Source organism: Bubalus bubalis, chromosome 1 (assembly GCF_019923935.1).
Source record: "Bubalus bubalis isolate 160015118507 breed Murrah chromosome 1, NDDB_SH_1, whole genome shotgun sequence".
NCBI classification, from domain to species: domain Eukaryota; kingdom Metazoa; phylum Chordata; class Mammalia; order Artiodactyla; family Bovidae; genus Bubalus; species Bubalus bubalis.
The window spans coordinates 14407042-14434050 of NC_059157.1; the positions used below are offsets into that span (position 1 = coordinate 14407042).

The 27009-nt window shown below is 41.9% G+C and overlaps 1 protein-coding gene across 9 annotated transcripts in view; it reads right to left on the reverse strand.

Moving 5' to 3' along the window:
• UNC5D (unc-5 netrin receptor D) overlaps positions 1 to 27009 on the reverse strand; it is a 627582-nt gene that overhangs the window by 220897 nt on the left and 379676 nt on the right. For all 9 annotated transcript variants that reach the window (XM_044933531.1, XM_044933431.1, XM_044933503.1 and 6 more), the window contains one exon: positions 5016 to 5119. In XM_044933531.1, coding sequence (XP_044789466.1) covers positions 5016 to 5119 — 104 coding nt within the window. The remainder of the gene's footprint in view (positions 1 to 5015; positions 5120 to 27009) is intronic.

The window sequence follows — 27009 nt, forward strand, 5'->3', positions numbered from 1 at the left end:
TAAGCACAAAAATACTCTGCAATGACCCCATGACAGGCATTGGCAGACATCCCCCCTTCAAGAGACCCTGACCACAGAAGGTATGAACATTTTCACCTTCTTTCCCTATCTGTATCCGTCTCTCTTACAGCTTTCTCCTCTAGATCGACCTGTCCTTCAACAAAAACACAAACGTTGGTGGTCATAACTAGTGTGTAAGCTATTGCTGAAACTAAAGAGCTGTAAATATCAGTGCACAGACATAGGTAGTATCCATCTCATAAATAAGTGAAATTTCAAAGTAACACATGTGTTTGGAAACCAGATGCTTTCCCACCTTAAGAAGATGCTATAAAAGCTTGTTAGGGCCCCACACCAGCCATTAACCCACAGTGCAGCTGAAACATTCTCCATATTCATCCATAATACAAAAGGTGGGAAACAAAGCTTCCCCTCTTCAGCTCAGAATTTCTGTTCTAAACCATCCTACAGTCACAGCTGTTCCTTGAAATGGCCCTCTTTCAGCCAGCCTGGCTCTGAAATTTATCTCTAATGATGTCAATGTGCTTAAACATAAAAGATTATTAATATGTCAAGGGGGAGTGGAAAGTGGACTGAGTTCAAGAGTGGCCCCCTTCCCAAATTTCAAGCCCACACATAAGCTGTGCATGTGACCTTATTTGGAAATAGGGTCATTGCAGACGTACTGTGACCAAGAAGATTAACACCAGGCATTACTGGATTGAGGTTGACCCTCATCCAATGATTCACGTTCTTGTAAGAGCCAAAATTCAGACATATTGAGATAGAGAGAGAGAGACTTCCCTGGTGGTCCAGTGGCTAAGACTCCATGCTCCCAACGCACGGGGCCCGGGTTTGATCCTCAGTGTTGAACTAGATTTCACATGCCCCACCTAAGAGTTTGCATGACACAATGGAAGATCCCAAAAGACCTCCCATACCACCACCAAGATCAGAGGTCCTGATGCTGCATCTAAGACTCTGCACAGTCAAATAAATAAATATTAAAAAAGAAAGTGATAAAAAAGATACAGAGAGAATAATACCCATTTGAAGATGGAGGCAGAGTCTGTAGTCATGTATCTACACCCCAAGGGCAGCAAGGATTGTCAGAAACCACCAGAATCTAAGAGACAAGCTCATTTTCCAGAGCCCCCAGGAAAACTAACCCTGCCTGCACCCTACTTCAGACTTCTAACCTCCAGAACTGTGAGAGAATTCAGTTTGACTGTTTTAAGTCCCGGTATGTAGTCATTTGTCCCAGCAGCCCCAAGAAACTAATCCAGGAAGTAAATACCTACCAGTGTAGAAATCTGGCAAGAGGGGAGGCACCAGAAAAGAAAATATACTTTCGTACTGAGAAGTCTGTGTTTATTGTGTCCCTTCTTCCCCTGGCCAAGAACTCTCCTAAATACTGTTTTCCCTGCCATCAGGGTGTGTGACTACTGGAAGTTTTTCACATAAGGTTCTGCTCCTGTGGTTACAGCTGAAAATCACATCAGAATGGGGTGGGGCGTGACGGGGGAGGAGGGAGGCCCCAGAGAAAGGGGATATATATAAATACACACACACACACACACACACACACACACACAGTTGCCTAGTTGGGTCCAACTCTTTGTGACCCCATGGACTGTAGCCTGCCAGGCTCTTCTGTTTGTGGGAATTCTCTAGGAAAGAATACTAGAGTGGGTTGCCATGCCCTTCTCCAGGGGATCTTTCCAACCCAGGGATAAAACCCAGCTTTCCTGCATTGCAGGCAGATTCTTTACCATCTGTGCTACCATATAGCTCAACAGGTATTTGTGATATAGCAGAAAGTAATACAACATTGAAAGCCACTATACATGTATGCTCAGTCGTGTCCTGCTCTTTGCAACCCCATGGTCTATAGCCAGCCAGGCTCCTCTGCCCATGGGATTCTCCAGACAAGAATAATGGAGTGGGTTGCCATGCCCTTCTCCAGGGGATCTTCCCTACCCAGGGATCAAACCTGCATCTCCTGCGTCTTGTGCATTGGCAGGCAGAATGTTTACCACTGAGCCTCCTGGGAAGCCCTATACTTCAATAACAAATAAACAAAAGAAACATAAAGTTGGAAAAAGGAACTGAGCCAATAGGGACAACTCATTTCCTTTCAAGGACAGTGTTGGGGCAAGAAAGGTGGAGGGATGTTTCAAGAGCTGCTTCCAAATTCAACCCAAGTTCAGCCTTTCCCAAGTATTGAGTTGGCCAAAAGATTCCTTTGGGTTTTTCCATACAATGGTATGGACAATCTGAATGAACCTTTTGGCCAACCCAACAGTTGACCAGCTAGGAATGCTGCTTGCTTCCTAGAGGCTAATTCCTTCTCCAACAGGGATCTTCCCTCCCAACCAGGGCCCCAAAGAGCCATGGAGTCCTTATAATTCCTAAATCCCTGAGCTCTCTGGAAAAACACTTCAATGTGTGTGTGTGCACGTGTACAAACTCATGGACACACTTATATATCAAGGCATATCTTCCCTTTTGGCTCTTACCCTACCAGGTTACACAATACTTATCTTCCTCTTCTCTGTTCTGTATTTTCACTGTGTCTTCAAAGACCAAGTGAAGAAGGACATATACCCATTTTCTAACACTCAGGAGAAAAAACAAAAACAAGAGTCTAGTGGATTCACACTTTGGTCTGGGCTGAGTCCCAGCACTACCTCCAATATTCAGGAATAAAGGCAGGAAATGACTTTTCATTCATATTCAGCACATATTTATTGGACACATGGATGTGAGAACAGTGGGAACACTCTTTTCTGTTCTGGGGATAAAAAAATAAATATGGGACTTCCATGGAGGTCCCGTGATTTTAAGACTCTGTGCTCCCATGGTCTGGTAACTAAGATCCCACATTCTGTGTAGCATGGCCAAACAAACAAAATTCTCCTTGTGGAGGTTAATTCTAATAGAAAATAAGTTGAATAAATACAGTATGGTTGTGCTAAGAGCTGAGGAGTTAATAAATGCAGAGAAAGGGGCTTGAGAGTATACATGCAGGGTAAGGAACCGATATTGTCATCAGAGTGCCTTAAACAGGCCTCACTGAGCAGGAGGTATCTGAGCAAGCCCTGAAGGAAGGGAAAAAACAATATGGAGTAACTGGGGAAGAGTGTTCCAGCAGAGGAGTCAGCATGTGCAAAGGTCCTGAGGCAGGCGTGTGGCTGGTGCAGCTGTTGAAGAGTGAGGAGGCTAATGTGGCTACCGCAGGGCCGGAAACTGAACAACAGATGAGGTCAGAGGTAAGAGCAGGCCTGATTATCCTGGACCACATAAAGCATGAAAGTGGACTTTTCTCTGAGTGTTCTGAGGAACTTTGGGAAGACTGAGCAGCGTTATGACTTAAATGGGTGTAAGACCTTTCTTTGGTGGGTCATTGATCTGAGTATCAGTTTTCTTGCCCCTAAAATGGAAAGGCCGTGCCAAGTAAATATCTAAGCTCTCTTCTAGGTGTAAAAATTGATTTTTAGACATCTAGACAATGTTCGGTTCCCACAGAACAGATAATAAAACCATGACCTTCTGCCCATCTTCAGTGCTCTCTGGTGCTTCAAAGTTGACACAGTGACCCAGCCCAGGCTTGGCAGAGAGCCTGGTTATGAGAGATGGTGTGATTATAGCAAACGGCTGGTACCTGAGTGAGTCCCCCAGGAACACGTGGGGTGTCCTCAATGATACCCACATTCACCCGGCCCCATTACACCCAGCCACCTGTTCCCCGCCTCGGAAATCCAGGACACTCTCTGTACAGAACAAGGCATCGCCCAAAGGAGATCAAATATCTGTTTGCTTCACATTAAATACAAATCTAAAAATAAGCATTTTCCTTTCTCATCATTTCGCATCACGCATGGAGAGTTCACTTTAATTTTCAAGTCCGTTTACTTCATTTCAGGGAAGTTTGGGAGCTTTGAATAGAATCCACCCTGCAGGCTTCTTGTCTGGATCAGCAAGTCTGTCTGTTTTCGGTTCCCCTTGGAACATTTTACTCCTCTGTCCTTCCAAACGCAAAATCCCACAGCAATGTGCAACAAAGTCTCCTGTTGTTTTAATATCTCTACTTCTTAGTGAGGAAACCACCACTCTCAGGACCTTCCCCTAGCTGCTCAGAGAAGAGTCACAGCTGGCCTCTCTACTGCTGGACTCAGACCTATGCTTGCATATGTATTGGGTTGGCTAAAACATTTGTTCAGGCTTTTCCATCAGCTTATACAGGAAAACCCGGTTGAAGTTTTCGGCCAACCCCAAAACAGGACTTTATCAAGGAATCTTTGAACTTCTGAATAGACCCCACAATATTATCTTAATACCCATATTATGAGTCTATCAGAACCTCTTTTAATAGTGACTGAAAGAACACCATCCCCACCAGCACAGTGTGTTATTTATGACAATTATAGCCTAACCGTATGATAGAAGCTTCTGGAAAACCAGCAAGGAGCAAAAACTATGACGACTCTGGATTCCTACCACCTCACTGCAAACGACAGGTAACTGATCAGAGATCTGTGACCTCCAACACTTCGTGTGTCCCCCACGCCAGCGCAGCACCTAAAACCTAACAAACACTTCAGGGTTGTCTGTTTCGTAAGCAAATGAAGGATAAGCGCAATCACCCGTGCAACTTGGCACTGGAGCCCGGCCGCCTTCTTTCTACACTGTTTTCATGTGACTTTGCCTGTTAGATGGATCTAGAAACCAATGTACAAAGCAGAGTGCCCAGGGTGACGGATGAGGCCACAGAGCAGGCACCGGCATCGCCGAGGCCCCCAGGAGGAAGGGCACAGAACAATTTCACCCAAACTGGCTGGCGAGAGCTTAAGAAATTAGAGAGACAATTTCCTCTTCCAGCTTATTCCCATCAGCCGCTTCACCATCTTTAGCGGTTGGGTCCAGGCAGCAAGAAGGCCTGGCCCAGGCTGGCTTACATCTCCTGTGAGCACACAGGACTCAGTCCCCCGTCTTGGGAACTGGCCTGGTCTTACCTCCGCAGCAGGAACTCCCTCGGGCGGCCGGCAGTGTAGCACAATCATGCCTTCGATGGGTACCTCCCTTCCCTGCGGGTCTTGCTCAAAGTTTTTCCGTAAATCTGCAAAGAATGGGAAAGACATGACACTTTGGGGCCAGGAAGATCCACATTTGCTCCAAAGATGATAAAACAGTGAGCTTACTGTCACAATCTAGACACACACACACACACACACACACACACACACACACCCCCCTGGTTTCAGGAGTTCCAGAATCTAAGAATCCTTTTCCTGAATATTCAAACACATTTCAAATAAGCCTTAACCAAACTGTCCCTAATGTTCTCTACTGATATGATGGATAGAAGATTTACTAGAAGAGCAGGAAAGAAAAACTCATTACTTCATGAGTCTTAGCTAGCATTATCTACTTAGCATCTGATAAAACACTTGGTCTAATAAATTGCCATCCACAGCTATTATGCATCTGAGGTGCTCGTGATTTTATTAACTAAAGAATGCATTATTAATCTGTAACCTCTGTGTTCCCTTCGCCCTCTAGGGACCTCTAGAAGATGGTAATAGAGTGTGATTACCTATTAGTCTTTTATTTGTAACAAGGGAGAAGAGGCAACATTCAACCACAACAAAATCTATAACCTATCCCACCAAATATATAATTAAAAAATATAATGCCCTCCAGTCCAACAACAACGCTGGGCATCCATGCAGTGCCGTTCATGGAAGACTCCAGGCTCTCTGCAAACAAGCTGCACCATTAACCTTTTACACGTAGAAGGGTGACATTTGGAGGGGTTAATTGGCTTGCCAGTGGTCACAGAGAGTATCAACGCCAGGGATGGGGAAGAATTTACCACGTGTCCAGACATTAGTCTCTGTGTACTCACCAGCAAATCTTTTTCAGGGAAAAGGACACACATGGGGACAGTTGAGAAAGAAAGAGTATCATTTGCATGGCTTTCCACTTAAGCATATGCTTCATTAACAAGAGTGGGAGTTGGCCTCTACTTCTTTTGGAGATGTCATAACAACACTTTGATGATTGAAACCCACAAGCTTATTTCTGCTGTCATTTGAAAGCCTGGGACAGTGGAGTGAAGACAGTTTGACAAGCCTTCCTCAAGACTTGCCCCTCCCTCCTGGACAATGTATTTTTCTTCAACTGAGGATCTCAAATTACAGGCTGTGGATTTATTGATTTAATTTTCTTTAGTGCTTACAATAACATGAAATATGTTCTCTGTAAAGAGCAGAGCTTCAGAATCAGTTACATCTGTATAGATGGTATAAATACATTAAACTTGCTTTTAGCAAGTCAGAAACACGCCATGAATAACAAGCCCAGCAATCCATGTATTCACTTTCTTTGGAATTTTACTCTTAATGTTTTCCTTCCCAGAGGCGACTGATGTCTTTTTTCAGCAGGGCTGTCTATTTGGAGATCATCGTGAGTATGTGTGAAGCCAAGGATCTTACAAGGACTCACACTGTAGGCAGGTGGCAGGATCTATTTTCCCGTTTCTCTGCTGTCCTCCCAAATTGTAAAGCCAAGCTTCCATCTATTAGAGATCTGTAAATTGCCACGGCAGATCTGCAAATTGCCACAGCCTTTATGATTCAGAATTTCTGATTCCAAGTTTGAGGAAGTTCACATAATTGATAACAAAACTATGAGTGATGGGGATGTGAATAAACCCCAGAATGAAAAATCTCATGTTTCCTGAACAATTGGACCACAAATTCTCCTTTGCTCAAAAATCCCCTTTCCAGGAACGTCCCTGGTGGTCCAGTGGTTTAGAATCTGTGCTGCAATGCAGAGGATGTGGGTTCACTTCTTGGTTGGGGAATTAAGATCCCACGTGCCATGGGATAAGTAAGCAGGCGGGCTACACCTACTGAGCCTGCACACCAAAACAAAAGACCTCACAGAATGCAAAGAAGACCCTATGCGCCACAACTCAGGCCTGATGCAGCCAAACAAATCAATAAATAAATTTAAAAAAATCCTCTTTTCTTATGACTAATTTACTCATCAGGACTACAGTAAACCCCCTTATTCATGGGGTTCATTCCAAGAACCCAGTGGGCGCCTGAAACCACAGATAGTACAAATCCTATATGTCTTTTTTTTCCTATGCATACATCCCTATGATAAAGTTCAATTTATAAAGCAGGCACAGTAAGAGATCAACATACTAATACTAAAATAGAACAATTATAACAGAATACTGTAATAAACGTTCCATGAATATAGTCTCTCTCAAAGTATCTTACTGGACAAATTTAACGCTTTTCCATCTTAACTGAGCACTTCAGTGTGGTGGCTGTAACGTTTTTAGTTTTAGGGGCGACAGTAAAACGAACAAGGGTTTCTTTTCCCTTCATCACCATTTCATGGAGAGAAGATTCATGCTTACCATAGATCTTAAGAAGCTCAGCATATAATTTTTCTTTCCTTGCTAAATCCTTATTAAGAACTTTCACTTAAAGAAAGCACTTTTCAGCATTTCTTTGGTGTACCTGAATTTCCAGCATCGCTATCCTTACGCTTTGGATCCATTATTAATTAAAACAAGGGTTACTTGAACACAAGTTCTGTCACACCAGGACAGCTTATCTGATAACCAAGACGGCTACTAAGATGAACGCGCAGGACACACTGGACGAAGAGATGATTCACTTCCTGTGCAGCATGCAGCTGGATGGCAGGAGAGTTCATCACGCTACTCGGAAGAGCACGTGACTTAAAACTTACGAATTGTTTATTTCTGAAATTTTCCATTTAATATAAGGTTGACTGTGGGTAACTGGGTAACTGAAACCTCAGATAAGACAGATGACTCCGTACTGAAAGGAGCCTGTTGCAGAGCGTGGGGGACTCTTACATGACACATCGGTTTGCTAATGGAAAGAAACGGTGGTATTTTTGTGCCTAATTCTGTTTGGTTTGTTTGCTACTTTTTCCTTTTCTTTGATTGCTTTGTTTTCGAAAAGGAAGTCTTACCCAGGGCTGCTACACAATGATTGCAGTTTTGACAACACCAAATAATCTGCATTCAACCCAATGAAGCACAGAAAACAGAGAGTGGGAATTTCTATTTTGTTTTATACTATTTCTATTTTGTCTTCTATTTCCTTTCTTTGCTCACTAGAAATGGAAATGGTAACAAAATGCAGAGTTTTGGGGTATTTCCACACATCAGCAAATGAGAAGAAATTAGATTTTAGTCGTTTTTCCTCCATACTCCCACCTGCTTAAGGAACTAGCTAAGCAAATATAAAGAAAGGAAAACCCTGAGGATTTCTCTGGTGGTCCAGTGGCTAAGACGTGGTGCTCCCAAAGCTGGGGGGTCCTGGGTTCAATCCCTGTTCAGGGAACTAGATCCCATATTCCACAACGGAAAGATTCCACGTGCTGCAACGGAGACCTAGAGCAGCCAGTTAAATAAATCTTAAAAAAAAAAAAAAAGAAGGAAAATCCTGTATGACACTGGGATATAGGAAAGGGTATTGTCTATAAGCAAGAAGCTAGGAGAAATTTCTTTTTGATCTCATACAGTCAGGATCAGATTGAAGAAAGGACCCACACGACATCCTGATCTTTCCAATTGACATTGGCAATCACTGTTGAAGTTTTGCAACAAGAAGTATATATCCACTTCTAAATGGAGAGATAGGACGATTAAAGGCAGAAGACAGGGTCAGGCAACAACTTCGGTGTCATAAACATGGATCCAACTCATCAAAGGCAGCCCATCACGCACCAGGTATCACACCAAGTAAGAGACCCAAGTGTCAGAGTTCTGGCTTGTGCCTAATACTGGTGGCAGGAACTCTGGTATTTTTGATTCCCAAGGAGGACAAACATACCAGACAAATTCCAGAGAGCTACTAAATATACCAAAAATTACAGAAATAAATTCTTGGACATAGACGTAAATGATTTCAGCTCTACCTATGATTCTCATCATAGGTCACTCAATCTAGTTTTGCTGTTTGTTTGTTTGCTTAGGGTTTTTGTTTGTTTGTTTTTGATTTTGTATTTTTCTTGACCCTGCCAGGCAACTCGCAGGATCTTAGTTCCCGATCAGGGATTGAACCCAGGCTCCTGGCAGTGAAAGAAGTGGAGTCCTAACCACTGGACCGCCAGGGAATTCCTGACAACTTCTGAATTGGCAAACTAGATACTTTGATCACCTATGCTAGTTCCAAGGCTTGAAAGATTCACAGAGAAAACTGTGTCAGTTCTAACAGTAGGAGAAGCATCCCCAGCCTTGTAAAAAGAATCACACTACAAATGAAGGAGACAAACTATAGAACTGAAACAGTTTCCCCTAAGACTGGAAACAAGAGGCATTTTTGGAGAACTTCTAATTTAAGTTATTTAAAATCAAAAGGAAATAGTAACTGAGAATCTACAGTAGGGATTTATAAATAGGCTAACATCTGAGATCAAGAAAACTGCCACTATGCATGAAAAAAAAAAACAAAACAAAACTGCTGAATTAGAAATATATGTCACGGAGACAGTAAACAGCATACTGAAGATTGCTGAAAATCGAACAGAAGACAGATTTGTCAGGATCCAGGCAAGAAACAGGAAGCACACAGTTGTTTTAACAGAAAATATTCATGTAAAAATTGAAGGGCTAAATAGGCAAAAGGGGAACTCCTAGGAGCTGTTCCCATCCCAGGGAGTGGGGGTGAGGGAACCAAAGGAAGACACTGAGGTTAGAGAACTTTGAAGCTTAGAGAGGGCTCTACTCTCCAAGGAGAGGGCGCAGCGTGCTGGTGCCTCAGGAACTTGCAAGAGGGACCCAGGACTTAAGACCTAGACCTCTGAGAAGGGCTGGTGGTGCTGGTATCTCTTGGAGGAGAGGGACGGGGTGCAGCACATAAAAAAGCTGGATCTGGAATTACTTTAAAAAAGTAAGTGGGAAGCAAGAAGCTGCTGCCACTTCTATACAGAAGTTCTGCTGGGATGATGTTGACAGAGACAGAAAATGAACAGAAAGCAGCAGCCTTCCCTTCCTCTTTCACTCTGCGGTCTTCTCTGGCGCCCCCTATTGGTGGAACCTTACGGGGAGCAAGGGTCTGACAAGGGAGTCCTAGCCCTAGCTTCACAAAATACAAACCATTCGTTTTAGAGAGGGCAGTAGCTTAGTATCCAGCAGACTCTAGTTTAAAAAATGTTTTCCAGGAGAACTCTAATAATTACATATTCTATCTCTGTTTTCCTCACTCGATCATCAGTTCAATGAGTATGGGCTTTATGTCTGAGATATTCATTCTTACAGTCCCAGTGCCTTCTGATATAGGAAAGGCTCTTAGTATCAATAAACATAAGTTGAACACATGAGCTAGGAGGAAATGACGAAATGATAAATGAGTTTGCCAGAAAAAGGATAAAACAAATAACAAAAGAAAATGTTGAGTTAGAGAAATACAATTTAAATACAATAGTTAGTTTAGAAGGATACAGTAAGTGTAAAGAGAATAAATGGTAATTAAATTAATAACGATAAAATGCAGTCTTCTCTGAGTTGAGATAAAACTTGAGTTTGCAAAAGAGCTCACTGGATACAAGGCAAAATAATTTGGAAAAGAAAAACTGTTCTAGGTATATTATAGTTGAAATTTTTAACAAAATTTCTAAAACTGTAAAAAATAATTTTACAAGCATTTTACAATAAATAAACAGAAGTAACTAAAGTTTTCATAAAGAATTAACACTGTTAAAACGTCTTTTATCCAAAGCCATCTTAGATTCAATGCAATGCCTATCAAAATCCCACTGTCACTTTCACGAGAAAAGAGAAGAAATTCTAAATTTAGCATGGAACCACAAGAGACACTTAAGAGCCAAAACAAACTTGAGAAAAAAAGAACAAACTTGGAGGCATGACATTTCCTGGTTTCATACTACACCACAAAGCAACAGTAATCAAAACAATATGGTAGGGGTATAAAAACAGGGAAATAGATGAATGAAATAGAAGCAAGAGCCCAGAAATAAACCTTCATATATATGGCTAACTGATATTTGAAACGAGATACAAACGTACCAAATGGGAAAAAGACAGTCTCTTCACTAGTGGTGCTGGAAAATTTAGATATATGCAAATGTAAAAGAATGAAATGTGCACGAGAACCCTTCCCTTATATCACACACACAAGTTAGCTTGAAATGGATTGAAGACTTATACATAAAAACCTGAAACTGTGAAACTCCTCTAGGAAAACAAAGGGGGAAAAAAAAAACTCCTTAACAACACTTTTGTATATAACAACAAAATTACAAGCAACAACGACTATATAAAATTAATTGACTTATGTGCAGCAAAAGAAATGATCAACATGAAAGGCAACCTGAGGAATGAGAAAATATTTTCAAACTATATATTTGATAGGGCATTATATCCAAAATATATAAGGAATTCATTCAACTCAACAGTAAAAACACAATGACCCAATCCAAATAAAAAATGAGCAAAGGACCCAAACAAACATTTTTCCAAAGAAGATGTACAAATGGCCAGTGGGTACATGACAAGGTGTTCAACATCACTAACCAGAGAAATGCAAAAATCAAATCCACCTCACTTCTGTCAGAATGGCCAATATCAACCCTTGTTAGGGGCTAATGCAGCTGATGACTTTCAGTTGAAGAATGCTCAAACTACCGCACAATTGCACCCATCTCACACTCTAGTAAAGTAATGCTCAAAATTCTCCAAACCAGCCTTCAGCAATATGTGAACCATGAACTTCCTGATGTTCAAGCCGGTTTTAGAAAAGGCAGAGGAACCAGAGATCAAATTGCCAACATTCGCTGGATCATGGAAAAAGCAAGAGAGTTCCAGAAAAACATCTATTTCTGCTTTATTGACTATGCCAAAGCCTTTGACTGTGTGGATCACAATAAACTGTGAAAAATTCTGAAAGACATGGGAATACCAGACCACCTGCCTCTTGAGAAATTTGTATGCAGGTCAGGAAGCAACAGTTAGAACTGGACATGGAACAACAGACTGGTTCCAAATAGGAAAAGGAGTTCATCAAGGCTGTATATTGTCACCCTGTTTATTTAACTTATATGCAGAGTACATCATGAGAAACGCTGGACTGGAAGAAACACAAACTGGAATCAAGATTGCCGGGAGAAATATCAATAACCTCAGATATGCAGATGACACCACCCTTATGGCATAAAGTGAAGAAGAACTCAAAAGCCTCTTGATGCAAGTGAAAGTGGAGAGTGAAAAAGTTGGCTTAAAGCTCAACATTCAGAAAACGAAGATCATGGCATCTGGTCTCACCACTTCATGGGAAATAGATGGGGAAACAGTGTCAGACTTTATTTTTCTGGGCTCCAAAATCACTGCAGATGGTGACTGCAGCCATGAAATTAAAAGATGCTTCCTCCTTGGAAGGAAAGTTATGACCAACCTAGATAGCATATTCAAAAGCAGAGACATTACTTTGCCAACAAAGGTTCATCTAGTCAAGGCTATGGTTTTTCCTGTGGTCATGTATGGATGTGAAAGTTGGACTATGAAGAAGGTTGAGTGCTGAAGAATTGATGCTTTTGAACTGTGGTGTTGGAGAAGACTCTTGAGAGTCCCTTGGACTGCAAGGAGATCCAACCAGTCCATTCTGAAGGAGATCAGCCCTGGGATTTCTTTGGAAAGAATGATGCTAAAGCTGAAACTCCAATACTTTGGCCACCTCATGTGAAGAGTTGACTCATTGGAAAAGATTCTGATGCTGGCAGGGATTGGGGGCAGGAGGAGAAGGGGACAACAGAGGATGAGATGGCTGGATGGCATCACTCAATGGACGTGAGTCTCAGTGAACTCCGGGAGTTGGTGAGGGACAGGGAGGCCTGTCGTGCTGCGATTCATGGGGTCGCAAAGAGTCGGACATGACTGAGTGACTGATCTGATTTGAGCATTTATTTACCATTCTGAAAATCCAATGGCTCTTAAGAAGGATGCTAAATTTACTCTGCCTGAGTAAATTATAACAGAACAACAAAGCCTGGATAATAACTCATCTGTCTACAACCTGATGTGCTGACTATTTTAAGCTCATTGTTCAGATTTAATTGACAATGTACCTGGTCATCCAAGAGTTCTAATGGAGATCCACAATATTAATACTGTTTTTATGCCTTCAATAAAGCAAAGCACACTGAAATGAGGTTATGTCTGTATCTGTCTGAATTGTTGGTCTGCCACTTACTAGCACCTTGACTTGATAAGTATCTTTATTTCTCTTTGCCTCATATTCCTCATCTGGAAAATTAAAACATACTAATTTCTATTACATATAGTTGGGTTTGAATTAAATGCTAATATGTGCAGAATCCTTCTAAGTGCACTGGGCGCATCAGTTCAGTTCAGTTGCTCAGTTGTGTCCAACTCTTTGCGACCCCATGAATCCCAGCACGCCAGGCCTCCCTGTCCATCACCAATAGGTCTTAATTAAGGTCACATCTATCATTATATCCTATTATAAAGCCATGACTATTAAAAGATCTTGTCATTAATCAATATACAAATTGTTTATAAACTACAACACCTTTCAAAGGCACTCAAATAAAAACATAACTTAGCATATGATATATACTAAATATTATATACTTATACTGATATGAGTGAGTGAAGTCGCTTAGTCATGTCTGACTCTTTGTGACCCCATGGACTGTAGCCTAACCAGGTTCCTCCGTCCATGGGATTTTCCAGGCAAGAATACTGGAATAGGTTGCCATTTCCTTCTCCAGGAGATCTTTCCGACCCAGGGATTGAACCCAGGTCTCCCGCATTGTAGGCAGATGCTTTACCATCTGAACCACCAGGGAAGATCCTTATACTGATATACAATGTACAAATTAGGATGGCCGTTTGGATAAAAAGATAAAGTTAGATCTATATCTTATTTCATACCAAAGTAAATCCCATCTTAATAAAAATATTATCTACAAAGCCACAGCAGTAATAAAATACTTATTGGATCTTAAGTTAGGAAAGCCTTTTCTAAACCCAAAATTGGAGGAAGAATACCTTAGGAAATGATCAGCAGATACTGTTTTGTCAAAACTGAAAACTGTTTTTACCTAAAACACTACAAGAAAAATTTAACAGTCTTAATATATTATAAAGGACACTTTTGGAACAAAGTGAGAAGGATAAATACCCTAAAATAAAATGTCAAAGGGGCATGAAAACATAACTTACAAAAGAAGGACACAAATGAATAATAAAAGATATTTAGAAGTGCTAATGTCACTAATTGTTACTGAAACACTAATTTAATAAGTGTCAGTATGTCTCTTTACTCTTCCAAACAGCCTCTGTTTTGTTTGTTTCTTTGTTTTAAAGGACAGTTTCCAGTTTTAGAAAGAGTATAGAGAACTGAATGAAAAGAGCCTCTTGAAAGTGAAAGAGGAAAGTGAAAAAGTTGGCTTAAAACTCAACATTCAGAAAACTAAGATCATGGCAATCTAGTCCCATCACTTCATGGCAAACAGATGGGGAAACAATGGAAACAGTGACAGACTTTATATTTTTGGGCTCCAGAATTACTGCAGATGGTGACTGTGGCCATGAAATTAAAAGACACTTGCTCCTTGGAAGAAAAGTTATGATCAACCTAGCAGCATATTAAACAGCAGAGACATTATTTTGCCAACAAAAGTCTGTCTAGTCAAGGCTATGGTTTTTCCAGTAGTCATACATGGATGTGAGAGTTGGACACTAAAGAAAGCTGCTGCTGCTAAGTTGCTTCAGTAGTGTCCGACTCTGTGTGATCCCACAGACGGCAGCCCACCAGGCTCCCTGGGTCTGAGATTCTCCAGGCAAGAACACTGGAGTGGGTTGCCATTTCCTTCTCCAATGAATGAAAGTGAAAAGTGAAAGTGAAATTGCTCAGTCGTGTCGGACTCCTAGCGACCCCATGGACTGCAGCCTACCAGGCTTCTCCATCCATGGGATTTGCCAGGCAAAAGTACTGGAGTGGGTTGCCATTGCCTTCTCTGAAAAAAAGCTGAGCGCTGAAGAATTGATTCTTTTGAACTGTGGTGTTGGAGAAGACTCTTGAGAGTCCCTCAGTCTACAAGGAGATCCAACTAGTCCATCCTAAAGGAAATCAGTCCTGAATGTTCATTGGAAGGACTGATGCTGAAGCTGAAACTCCAACACTTTGCCCACCTGATGTGAAGAACTGACTCACAGGAAAAGACCCTGATGCTGGGAAAGATTGAAGGCAGGAGAAGAAGTGGATAACAGAGGATGAGATGGTTGGATGGCATCACAGACTCGATGGACATAAGACTGAGCAAGCTCTGGGAGTTGGTGATGGACAGGGAAGCCTGGCATGCTGCAGTCCATGGGGTCACAAAGAATCAGACACGACTGAGTGGCTGAACTGACTGACTGACTGAGAGAACTGAATATATTTGGCAAAACTAATACAGTTATGTAAAGTTTAAAAATAAAATAAAATTAAAAAAATAAAATAAAATCCTGGAAAATCACAAACCTAAAAAAAAAAAAAAAAAGAAGAGAGAACTGAATAGCCTTAAACATTGCTAGGAGAAATGAAAATGGTTAAACATGAAACCGATAATACATACCAAATGTCCTTAAAAGTTAATTTAGGAGTTCATTATCTAATAAATTAATACTGGTATATTCATAAAACCAAATATTATTTGGCAATAAAAATAATCAAAGGATGGGTACATGCTACAATGTAGAAGAATCTTGAAAACACAATGCTAAATGAAAAAAATGAATTAGAAAAGACCATATATTGTATGATTCCATTTATTAAATAAAAAAATGTCCAAAATAGGTAAATACATATAGTGAGAAAGTTGATAAGCATTTAATTAGGGCTGCAGGTGAGGTGGGGGGAAGGGCTGGGAATGCTTCTATCTTATGACGTGATAAAAAATATTCTCAATTGGACTCTGGTAATAATTGCACAGGGCATCCCTGGTGGCTCAGTGGTAAAGAATCCACCTGCCAATACAGGAGATGTGGGTTCAATCCCTGGTCTAGGAAGATCCCTTGGAGATAAAAATGGCAACCCACTCCAGTATTCTTGCCTGGAAAACCCATTGATAGAGGAGCCTGGTGGGCTATAGTCCATGGGGTGACAAAGAATTGGACACTACTTAGCAACTAAACAATGATGATGATCACACAATTCTGAGAGCAACTAAACACTATCAAATTGTACGCTTTAAATAGATGAATTAATTGCCAAGTCATACGGATTAAATCTCAGTACAGCTATTATTAAAAAGAGTTCATTTATATGATTCAGTAATTCTACTACTAAAATTTTCTCAGAAAACTATTAAAGAGCTATATAGAAAAATGTAGCATAGTGATATTCTTCAAATCATCATTTAAAATGCTGAATGACTGCTAATAATATAAATATTTAATCATATGGGAATGGTTACTATCTTTTTGTGCATTCATATAATGTAATACTATGCCAACTTTAAAAAAAAAGCTCAAAGGATATTTTAAATTACAAGTAAATGTTTGAATAAATTACTAAGATAAAATGGTATTCAGTGAATGATCTCTTTTATCTATTTTTTAATATATAAGGATGGTACTCCTCCAAATGTAAAAATTATCTTTTTATAGAATGCGTTCATATCCAAATGAAAGCAGGTACATTCGCTTTAGAAACTTGTTTCGGTGGGTAGCCCTTCTCTTAATTTGCCTGCAGGTTTTCCATAAATGTGTAACAGCCTCATTCAGAATTCACTCCCACTGTTGGCCATGGCCAGACCCTGTGCCAGGCAGCAGGGATACATTACTGAACTTGACACAGACCCTCCCTACAGCATACACTCCAGCAGGGAGGATAGATACTAAACAAGCCTGATGCCTCTGTAATAAAGATTCCGCCTGCAATGCAGAAGCCACAGGTTCGATCCCTAGATCGGGAAGATCCCCTGGAGAAGGAAATGGCAACCCAGTCCAGTATTCTTGCCTGGAGAATCCCATGGACAGAGGAGCCTGGTGAGCTACAGTCTGTAGGGTCGCAGAGAGTCAGACACGACTGAAGCAACTTAGCACGCACTCAAGAGGTACAGGGATGAGCGTTGAAGTAGAGAAGTAGAAAGGTCCATAAGACTGTATTCCAGTAGGACATACCTTAATCATTAGAGGAAAGTTTTTCAAAGAAAGGTATTGGTAGGAAGAGGCAGAGCATCTCACAGGCCTCCGCCAGACACACTATACCTCATTTGCTATTTCCATCAGGCTTTTACTGGCTTAAAACACTGTTTTACATATACGTGCTCTCTGGTTTCTTTCTTGCAAGTCTCTGCAAAATGCCTGCATAGCTACCCCTCTTCCCATAAGTTAGCACATCCCATAAGGACACTCTTCTATTAGACTTGGTCTTCTATCCATACATATTGAGAGGGTAGAATATAAATAGATTTCCACCTTCTGATCTCACTGATACTCACATCATCTATGGAAAGAAAAAATAATAATTTTCCCATTATTTTGTAGAAGGGAACTGAACCAAGCTGCAGGCACACACACACACACACACACACACACACACACACACATCAAGATTGAAGATTTAAAAATATTTAAATAGCAACTGGTATGGGATTACTATATATGTCATAGGAAAAGCCCTAAAGAGAAATCACTCAGCATTTCAAAGATTTGCTACTGGATAATTATGGGAATATTCATTATATTCTTCATCTGTTTCTGCATTTTCTAAAATTTTCTGTGATGAATGTGGATTTCTTTTACAGCCAGAAAAAAGAAAAATAATGTCCCAAAAAAGCCCCTCTTTCCTACAAGTTGTCAAAAGATTCTTTAAACTAGACCAAACTGAATCAGAAGCCAGGGAAAAAGTACATTTTGTTTCATTTTATTGTACCAAGTTTCACTCCTACAGCATCTATTAAAGAAGGAAGCAAGAAGGACTATATTTTTCAGTCTTTGGTACATGCTGAGATAGTCATCCTAATGTGATTTTACTTATGGAAATCTCTGCAGATAAAAAGATCTTTCATCTGTTTGGTTCACTGCCTCCCTTCAGTACCCGGGACGTACTGGTCACTCAATAAATATCTGCTGAGTGGATAAATCGATCAGTGAGCTTCCATATCAACTCATTTAATGATTACTATATACTAATATACCACATACGTCTCCAATAGATAAATATACTACAACGCTGTTAAAGCAATGCTTGTTCATTCTCATCTTCATAGCTAGTGTGAAGGATACTAGCAAACATCAGTGCTGATCAATCTGGAGCATCACTCTGTCTGCTTCTGCTGCCTCTTCACCTTGTCCCCTGTTCAGTCCCTCAGCAGAATGCCAACAAGGCACACAACAACTGGAACCAGAGCAGGGAGAGGAAGGAGAGGTAACGAAGCAGGTATTTGGCTAACCTGTAAATCATACAATCAGCCACGAGATCAACCAGGCAGCCGTGCTTGCCAATAAGTGGTCCATCCGGGGCCAGGCCACGGGAAGCAGCCGCCTCCCTTTCCTCACCTTCTGCCCTGTTTGGCCTTTTTCTCATTTTCCTTTCATGCTACTATGTTAGAAAAGTCACTGTAGCACGGAAAAATCAATAAAAATTCAATTCCGGATAATAGTTCTTTGCAGCTCAGAAACACCAGGGAGTTATCGGCTCATTCAATGTTCTGGCAGTTAATGCAATGAAATAAAAATAATTTACTCATTCAAACCAAATCAGCCAGTGAAAAATCATAGTCTTTTTTTTTAATAGTCATAATCATTTGTTAAGATTGCAGGAGGATGGTACAAAGTCCCATTAGTGCCCGAATACACTGGCATTCAAATTAGCGTCACATCTTTCCCACCCATATTTTACTAAAGGAACAACAAACCACATTTGTCATACATAAAAGGAATTTGTAACTTAGCCAAATACAGATCATTTGTTGTAATAAAAGGGCTGGTTCACATGCAGAACAGATGGATGCCAGCAAAAGGAAAGTCAAGGCTTGGTGCCCTCAATACTCCAGCCCCTGATGGTTAATACCTGAGAAGTCAGTTCCTAACTCCAGTTCCCAAAGGAAGCACAGAAAAGGCTTCCTGTCAGGTCAATTCTTTCTTTGGTGATAATCTCCTTGTATTTTGGTACATTTACAGATACTTCTCTTGCCAGCCTGGCTTAAACTCTCTGGCTTACTTACATCTCTGAATTCTGCCCATCCTTGACACACTAATCCATGTTGATGCCAGGCGGCTCCTTGCTGTCATTTCATGCCCTGGCTGTGAATCGCCTGGTTCTGACGTTGCGGTCTTTCTGAAGGATAGCCAGCCCTAAAGGACAATTCCACATGTAGATTTCTCTGTCCTAAGATTTCTGAAAAGTGTTGCCTTAACTTATTTTTTGGTCGCTAAGTCATGTACAACACATTTGCGACCCATGGACTATAGCTCCTCCAGGCTCCTCTGTCCATGGGATTTCCCAGGCGAGAGCACTTGAGTTGGTTGCTATTTCCTTCTCCAGGGTATCTTCCTGACTCAGAGACCGAACCTGCGTCTCCAGCATTGGCAGGCAGGGTTCTCTACCACTGAGCCACCAGGGAAGCCCACAGCCTTAACTACCGCTGAGTAAATCTGGCAGCAAGAGGGAAGGAGGGACAACTTAGATGAAAGCTGGATTGTGTGAACCTTTCCATGTTCCCTCTGATCCCACCTTGGTGCTGTGCAATGCACAGGGTCTGTTTATTGGGACATCAAGGGGTTTGGATGATGCCAGGGGTCCTGTTGTGCAGAGGCTACTCAAGACTGCTTTTCTGAGCCACAGAATAACGTTGGGGCTCCGTTAGCTCCCCTGTGCTCTGCAATTTCTCTGCTGTTAAATTGCCGTTGTCAATAAATCGTTTTATAACTAGCACGGTGTGTCATTATCCCTTTCAAACAAGTAGCAGAGTTTGTCAGGCAACAGTGGTGTTGGAAGGCAGCATCCTGCAGCAGGGACACATTATGGTGAGAAGAAACAGCTGCAGTTTCACAAAACGCTTTGAGTACTAATTTAACCTGCTCTCTATTGAGCCATTCCCAACTCAGCGCATTCCATTGTATTTGGCTTCTTTTGTTTACAAGGACACAAAAACATCCATTCAGATTCCATCAAAATTTTAGGATTAACTGAATATGAGGAAGACTCAGTGTTGAGTCCAAGACTCCCTGGAAACCAAGGAAGACGGCACACCAGGCTTGGAGGACAGAATACGGATCACAAAGTAAGCAGATAACAAGCAAGGGGGTAAAGAGAGTCAATGCAATTCTGTTAACAGGGTTATTTCATACTCCTTTTAGCACAGATGTTGTGGCCCTCCTAACCAACTGCTTTTCATTCTTTTTTTTTTTTTAATATTAATTTGTTTTTAGCTGCATCCAGCCTTGGTTGCATCATTCAGGTTCTGTTGCAGTGCATGGGCTCAGCACTTTTGGCACGTGGGCTTACTTGCTCTGCAGCATATTCGATCTTAGTTCCCTGACCAGGCATTGAAGCTGAGTCTCCTGCATTGTAAGGCAGATTCTTAATCACTGGACCACCAGGGAAGTCCCTCTGTTCTATCTTAATGGCCTCTGCTTATCTGTTAATTGTATTTACTCATGTCTTGGCTTCTCTGGTGGCTCAGATGGTAAAGAATTCACTTGCAATGCAGAAGCCCTGGGTTCGATCCATGAGTCAGAAGATCCCCTGGAGAAGGGAAGGGCAACCCATTCCAGTATTCTTGCCTTTGGAAAAGAACCCCATGGACAGAGGAGTCTGGTGGGCTACAGTCCAAAGGGTCACAAAGAGTCAGACACTACTGAATGGTTTACACTTTCACTTCACTTTCTGGTATCTCAGGATCACTATTGCCTGCTTCTTTTAACTGTTATCTTTCCCTTTCTGGTGCCTCTATCAACTCCTGATTCTCTTTGAGGATCAAGTCAAATTCAGAAGAGCCAGAATCCACAAGTACACAATCACTTTACCCTTCTTGAGTAAGTCTCTCATTCTGAGTCTACTCATAGCAGCTAACCTGCCCAGGTGTGCATTCCTGGTCCAGTGGACACGACAGCGGACTCAAGTGCGACACAGCATAGCCATCTATGCTTAAGAAGGCTCTCAGTACCACTTCTCTTAGCAGGACGATAGGTGGGGACTCCACAAGGCAACTATACCTGAGGAAAATGTCAAAGGTTTGCTTTATCTCCAGGTTCCATAAAAGGCGATTTCTGTGTATTGATTATATTGATTTGGGCTATGTCCACACACAAAGGACAGCTGAAGCAAGACCTAAATAGCACATCTGAACAAAAGTTACAGGAGGAAACACAGGGATTCTCTGCTTCTTTGTTTTCAAGGTATTAAATCAAATTAAAACAAAGTTAATACCTCACATTCTGTAGCTTTACATCACGTTCTGCTGATAGCTATGGGGACAAAATACTGGTAAGTTTCACCTTCGTTCTGTTTGAGAACACTACTGTTCCCCTGGTGGTTCTAATGGGAAAATTGAGCTTTAGGTGAATGCAGGAATAGCCACTGAAACAAGTACTTTTTAAAAAAATTGAAGCATGGTTGATTTACAGTGTTAATTTCTGCTAGACAGCAAGGTGATTCAGTAATATATATATATATATATATATATATATATATATGTATGTATGTATAGAGAAGGCGATGGCACCCCACTCCAGTACTCTTGCCTGGAAAATCCCATGGATGGAGGAGCCTGGTAGGCTGCAGTCCATGGGGGTCTCGAAGAGTTGGACATGACTGAACAACTTCACTTTCACTTTTCACTTTCATGCATTGGAGAAGGAAATGGCAACCCACTCCAGTGTTCTTGCCTGGAGAATCCCAGGGATGGGGGAGCATGGTGAGCTGCCGTCTGTGGGGTCACACAGAGTTGAACACAACTGAAGTGACTTAGCAGCATATATATATATATATATATATATATATATATATATATACACACACACATACATACACACACACACACACACACACACACACACACACTCTTAAAGAAATTCTTTTCCATTATGGTATATCAAGGATATTGAATATAGTTGCCTGTGCCAGATAGTAAGACCTTGTTGTGTATCCTATATATAATGCTTTGAATCCGCTAACCCCAATCTTCCAAACCATCTTTCCCCCACCCGCTTCCCCTTGGTAATCACAAGTCTTGAACAAAAGTGCTTTTGATGGAGAAAAAAGCAGTGCAGTCCTAGGGGCCATTGACTAGACTCGTCTGCTCAGTTCTCAAGAAGTAGATAGCAAAGTGGCTCTCCTTATCCTTCTACAGTCAGGATTCACCATCTGTAGTGCTGCCTGAACCTCTCATCCCCTACAAGCAGCACTAGAGCTTATCTTCAGCCCAGCATCCTGATGAGCACATGAACACCAAACAAACTCCAAGGTCGATGGGACAGAGTTTTAAAAACAACACAGGCAGAAGAATTTTTCCTGACTTTGCCAGGTGCCCTCCTAGCCCTCCCCCAGAAATGAGAGGGATATGAACTAGCAGAGTTTAAGATGACATGACTTAAAAAGAACCTAATGCTTTCAATACTCACCATCTCATTGTAATTCAGTACTAGTACTACAGAGAGATGGAGGGGCGGGTGCAAAAAAGAAGGGAGAAAGAAAAAAAGAAAATGCCAACCTAGCAGCAAGAAGAAATGCATTTTTTATCCTGCATTTTTAGTGTTTTGATTCTCCCTTTTCCCTAGTTCTCCCTGAGGCCTGGAAGGTCGATCACGACAAGATGTGGACATGTGTCTTAAGCCCGTAAACGCTGCAATAAGCCACTAACTACCTAGCACTCTGCTTTCTGCTCGGCCCAAGTGAGTGGAAGAAATGAGAGTGGCATTTTGCGGGACCTTAAATAAATCTTGCCTGAACAGGAAGGATCTAAGAGATCACTCCAGCCAGAAGTTGTTCACTATGTTGGTTGCTGCTGCTGCTGCTAAGTCGCTTCAGCCGTGTCCGACTCTGTGTGACCCCATAGACGGCAGCCCACCAGGCTCCTCTGTCCCTTGGATTCTCCAGGCAAGAACACTGGAGTGGGTTCCCATTTCCTCCTCCAATGCATTAAAGTGAAAAGTCAAAGTGAAGTCGCTCAGTCGTGTCCGACTCCTATCGACCCCATGGACTGCAGCCCACCAGGCTCCTCCGTCCATGGGATTTTCCAGGCAAGAGGACTGGAGTGGGGTGCCATTGCCATTGCCTTGCAAGCTCTATATTTCACATTAAGTCTTACAAGAAGACTAACCGATAATGCAGATAAAACTAAAGCTCACAAGTAAGAACCAATTACTCAGAGGTCTGGAGCACTCTTGCCAGGAAAAAGGAATGACAATGGCTCTGAAGTAGTGACAACTAGGGGTGCTTGAGTAATAAAAGAAGTCACCAGGGCTGATGCAGGGAAGGAGAGCATTTGGGGCAAGGCAAGATAAGAGGCGGCTAGCTAATTCTATGGGGCCAGTATCATGGAATCTGGAAATCCAATGGGAGAAGTTCAGCCAAGGGAAGAACATGATATGACTTGTATGTTTTGTTGTTTAAGTAATTTTTCTGGCTGCTGTGTGGCGAATGGATTTTAGTATGGCAAGAAAGGGAGCAGCAAGATTATCGCAGTAAAGACATAACCAGATGGGGGGAAGTGGGCAAATTCAGGATGTGCTGTGGATACAGATGGGGTGGGACTTGTTGCTGGAAGGGATGTGACTGAAGGAAATGGAAGAGTCAAGGATGACACCCAGGTCTTGCCATGAGCCCTGAGGCACCATTATTGAACTGGAAAATTTGGGGAGAAACACGGGTTTGCAGCAGGGCTGACGGGGTGAAAACCAAGAGAGTTTTCTCTGGGACATATTATGTTGAGATGCCAACTAGATATCTGAGTGAATGTATCAGGGAGGCACTGAACAAAGTCATCAGGAGATGAGGTGCAAGGTCAGGGCCGAGGAAAACCAGTGTATCAACAGATACCAACTGCGTGGAGGCTCAGCTGGTAAAGAATCTCCCTGTAATGCAGGAGATGCGGGTTTGATCCCTGAGTGGGGAAGATCTCCTGGAGAAGGAAATGGTGGCCCATTCCATTATTCTTGTCTGGGAAATCCCATGGATAGAGGAGCCTGGTGGGTACCATCCATGGGGTTGCATAAGAGTCAGATGCAACTAAATGACTAAACGACAGACAGACAGACAGTATTGGTGTTAAGGAGTGAGAGATTTCACCTAGGGAAAACCTGTGGGCGAAGGAGAGACTTAAGGGTATTACCATACTTAGAAACGGGAAGAGAAGGAGGAATCTGCAAAGAAAACTTGACTTGTGGACAGTGGGAAGACAGCAAAATCACAAAAGCATTCCTGGACCCTACTCCTAGATATTATGATTCAACAGATCTTGAACAAAGCCCAGGAACCTTAATTTTTTTTAAGAGCTCCCTGTATGCTTCTCCTTGTAGGCTGCAAGTTTTAGGAGATACTCAACTAGAGGACAAAGCTGGGTAGATGCCAGAACTCAAACCCAGCTCTTGTGACCTTTTAAAATGAGCTTGTCTAAATGTCATGCTTGTATCAGGATCCATCTATTCCTCAAATGGTTAACACCATGGCTAGTGCTCTAGATTTTTCATCTGCGGTCAAAATTTTGGACAAGGGCATCCATACCACCTCCACTTTCTCATCTTCCACTGATTCCTGGACCTATGAGCATCTCCTGTCACCCTCATTACACTGCTTTGTCCCGGGTCAATGGAAGCAAATAAACCGACCCCTCCTATGTCTTACTTTAATCTGCTGATCACACTGACACCATGAGCCATTCCTTCCTTCATCAAAATCTCCACTCTTCCTTTGATACTGAAACTCCAACTAAAATTTTTAATTTATCTACTTAAAAATAACTGTAATATATAATGGAACTATGCGCAGTTTTGTTCTGTAATTTTCCAAGTCTCCTGTAAATGTGCTATCATACTTTCATAATTGAAAAAAAAAAAGAAAAATCTCCTCTCTTGGATTTCTCAGTGCCTTGTCATTTTTTTTTTCCTTCTGTTTCCTCTATGGCTCCCCTCTGTCCACTCCTTAACCACGTACAGAATTCTACTCATGGTCTACTGTTCTTTCTCTTTCCCAGCCCTTTAGGATGGGAAATGTGTAGTGTGGGAAACCTTTGAGAACTAAAATACCGCCTGCCTATCAGTAAACAAAGGACTTTGCAGCCATCAAACCATCACATTACAGCTGCCTGAATGGTGAGCGCTGAGGGCATTCAGGATAGAAATGAAGTGCTGCCCACTGCCAAGCCCGTCTAGTAGCAACCAAGGTAGTGCACCTGAGGAATCTCTGGATGAGAAAGCACAGGACACTGGCCCCAGAGAGCTGAGGAGCATATCAAAGGAATGGTTTCAATGACCCCAGACTCTTGTATCTTCCCATACACAGAAAGGGCTTCCCTCCTGGCTCAGACGGAAGAGAATCTGTCTGCAATGCATGAGACCTGGGTTTGATCCGTGGGTCAGGAAGATCCCCTGGAGAGGGGAATGGCTACCCACTCCAGGATTCTTGTCTGGAGAATCCCATGGACAGAGGAGCCTGGTGGGCTACAGTCGTGGGGTGGCAAAGAGTTGGATGCAACTGAGAGACTAACATTTTCACTTTTCATACAGAGAAAAGCACTAAATTCCTTTAACTTGAAATACTAGGATTTCTTTTTTTTAATTTATTTTTAATTAGAGGATAATTACTTACAATATTGCATTGGTTGCTGCCATATATCAACATGAGTCAGCCATAAGTACACCCCTTCCTCTAGAACCTTCCTCCTACCTCCCTCAGGTTTTCTTTTGGTTAACAATAATCCTAAGATCATGGCATATGGTCCCATCACTTCATGGCAAATAGATGGGGAAACAGTGGAAACAGTGGCTGACTTTATTTTTTGGGGCTCCAAAATCATTGCAGATGGTGATTGCAGCCATGAAATTAAAAGACGCTTACTCCTTGGAAGGAAAGTTATGAGCAACCTAGATAGCATTTTAAAAAGCAGAGACAATACTTTGCCAACAAAGGTCTGTCTAGTCAAGGCTATGGTTTTTCCAAAAGTTATGTATGGATGTGAGAGTTGGACTGTGAAGAAAGCTGAGTGCTGAAGAATTGATGCTTTTGAACTGTGGTGTTGGAGAAGACTCTTGAGAATCTCTTGGAATGCAAGGAGATCCAACCAGTCCATTCTGAAGGAGCTCAGCCCTGGGATTTCTTTGGAAGGAATGATGCTAAAGCTGAAACTCCAGTACTTTGGCCACCTCATGCGAAGAGTTGACTCATTGGAAAAGACTCTGATGCTGGGAGGGATTGGGGGCAGGAGGAGAAGGGGACAGCAGAGGATGAGATGGCTGGATGGTATCACCGACTCGATGGACATGAGTTTGAGTGAACTCCGGGAGCTGGTGATGGACAGGGAGGCCTGGAGTGCTGCAGTCCGTGGGGTCGCAAAGAGTTGGACCTGACTGAGGGACTGAACTAAACTGAATCCTTTGATATTCTGATTACCTGGTATTTTGTTGCAAAAACTTTTGTCTATCCTGGCTTCTCACCTTGTCTCTTCAGAATAGTTTTCTGAGCATTATCTGTGATGCTGTGCCCTGGGCTTAAAGTCCTAAAAAGTTCCTGCCAAATAAAGCATAACTCTCAACTTGTAGGTTGTGCATCTTTCTTAGTCAACATCATTTAAGATTTTTTTTTATTTTGATGTGGGCTAATTTTTAAAGTCTCTACTGAATTTGTTACAATATTGCTTCTGTTTTATGTTTTGGCTCTTTGGCTGCAAGACACATGACATCTCAGCTCCCCGACCAGGGATCGAACCCACACCCTTTTCACTGAAAGGCAAAGTCTTTACCACTGGACCACCAGGGAAGTC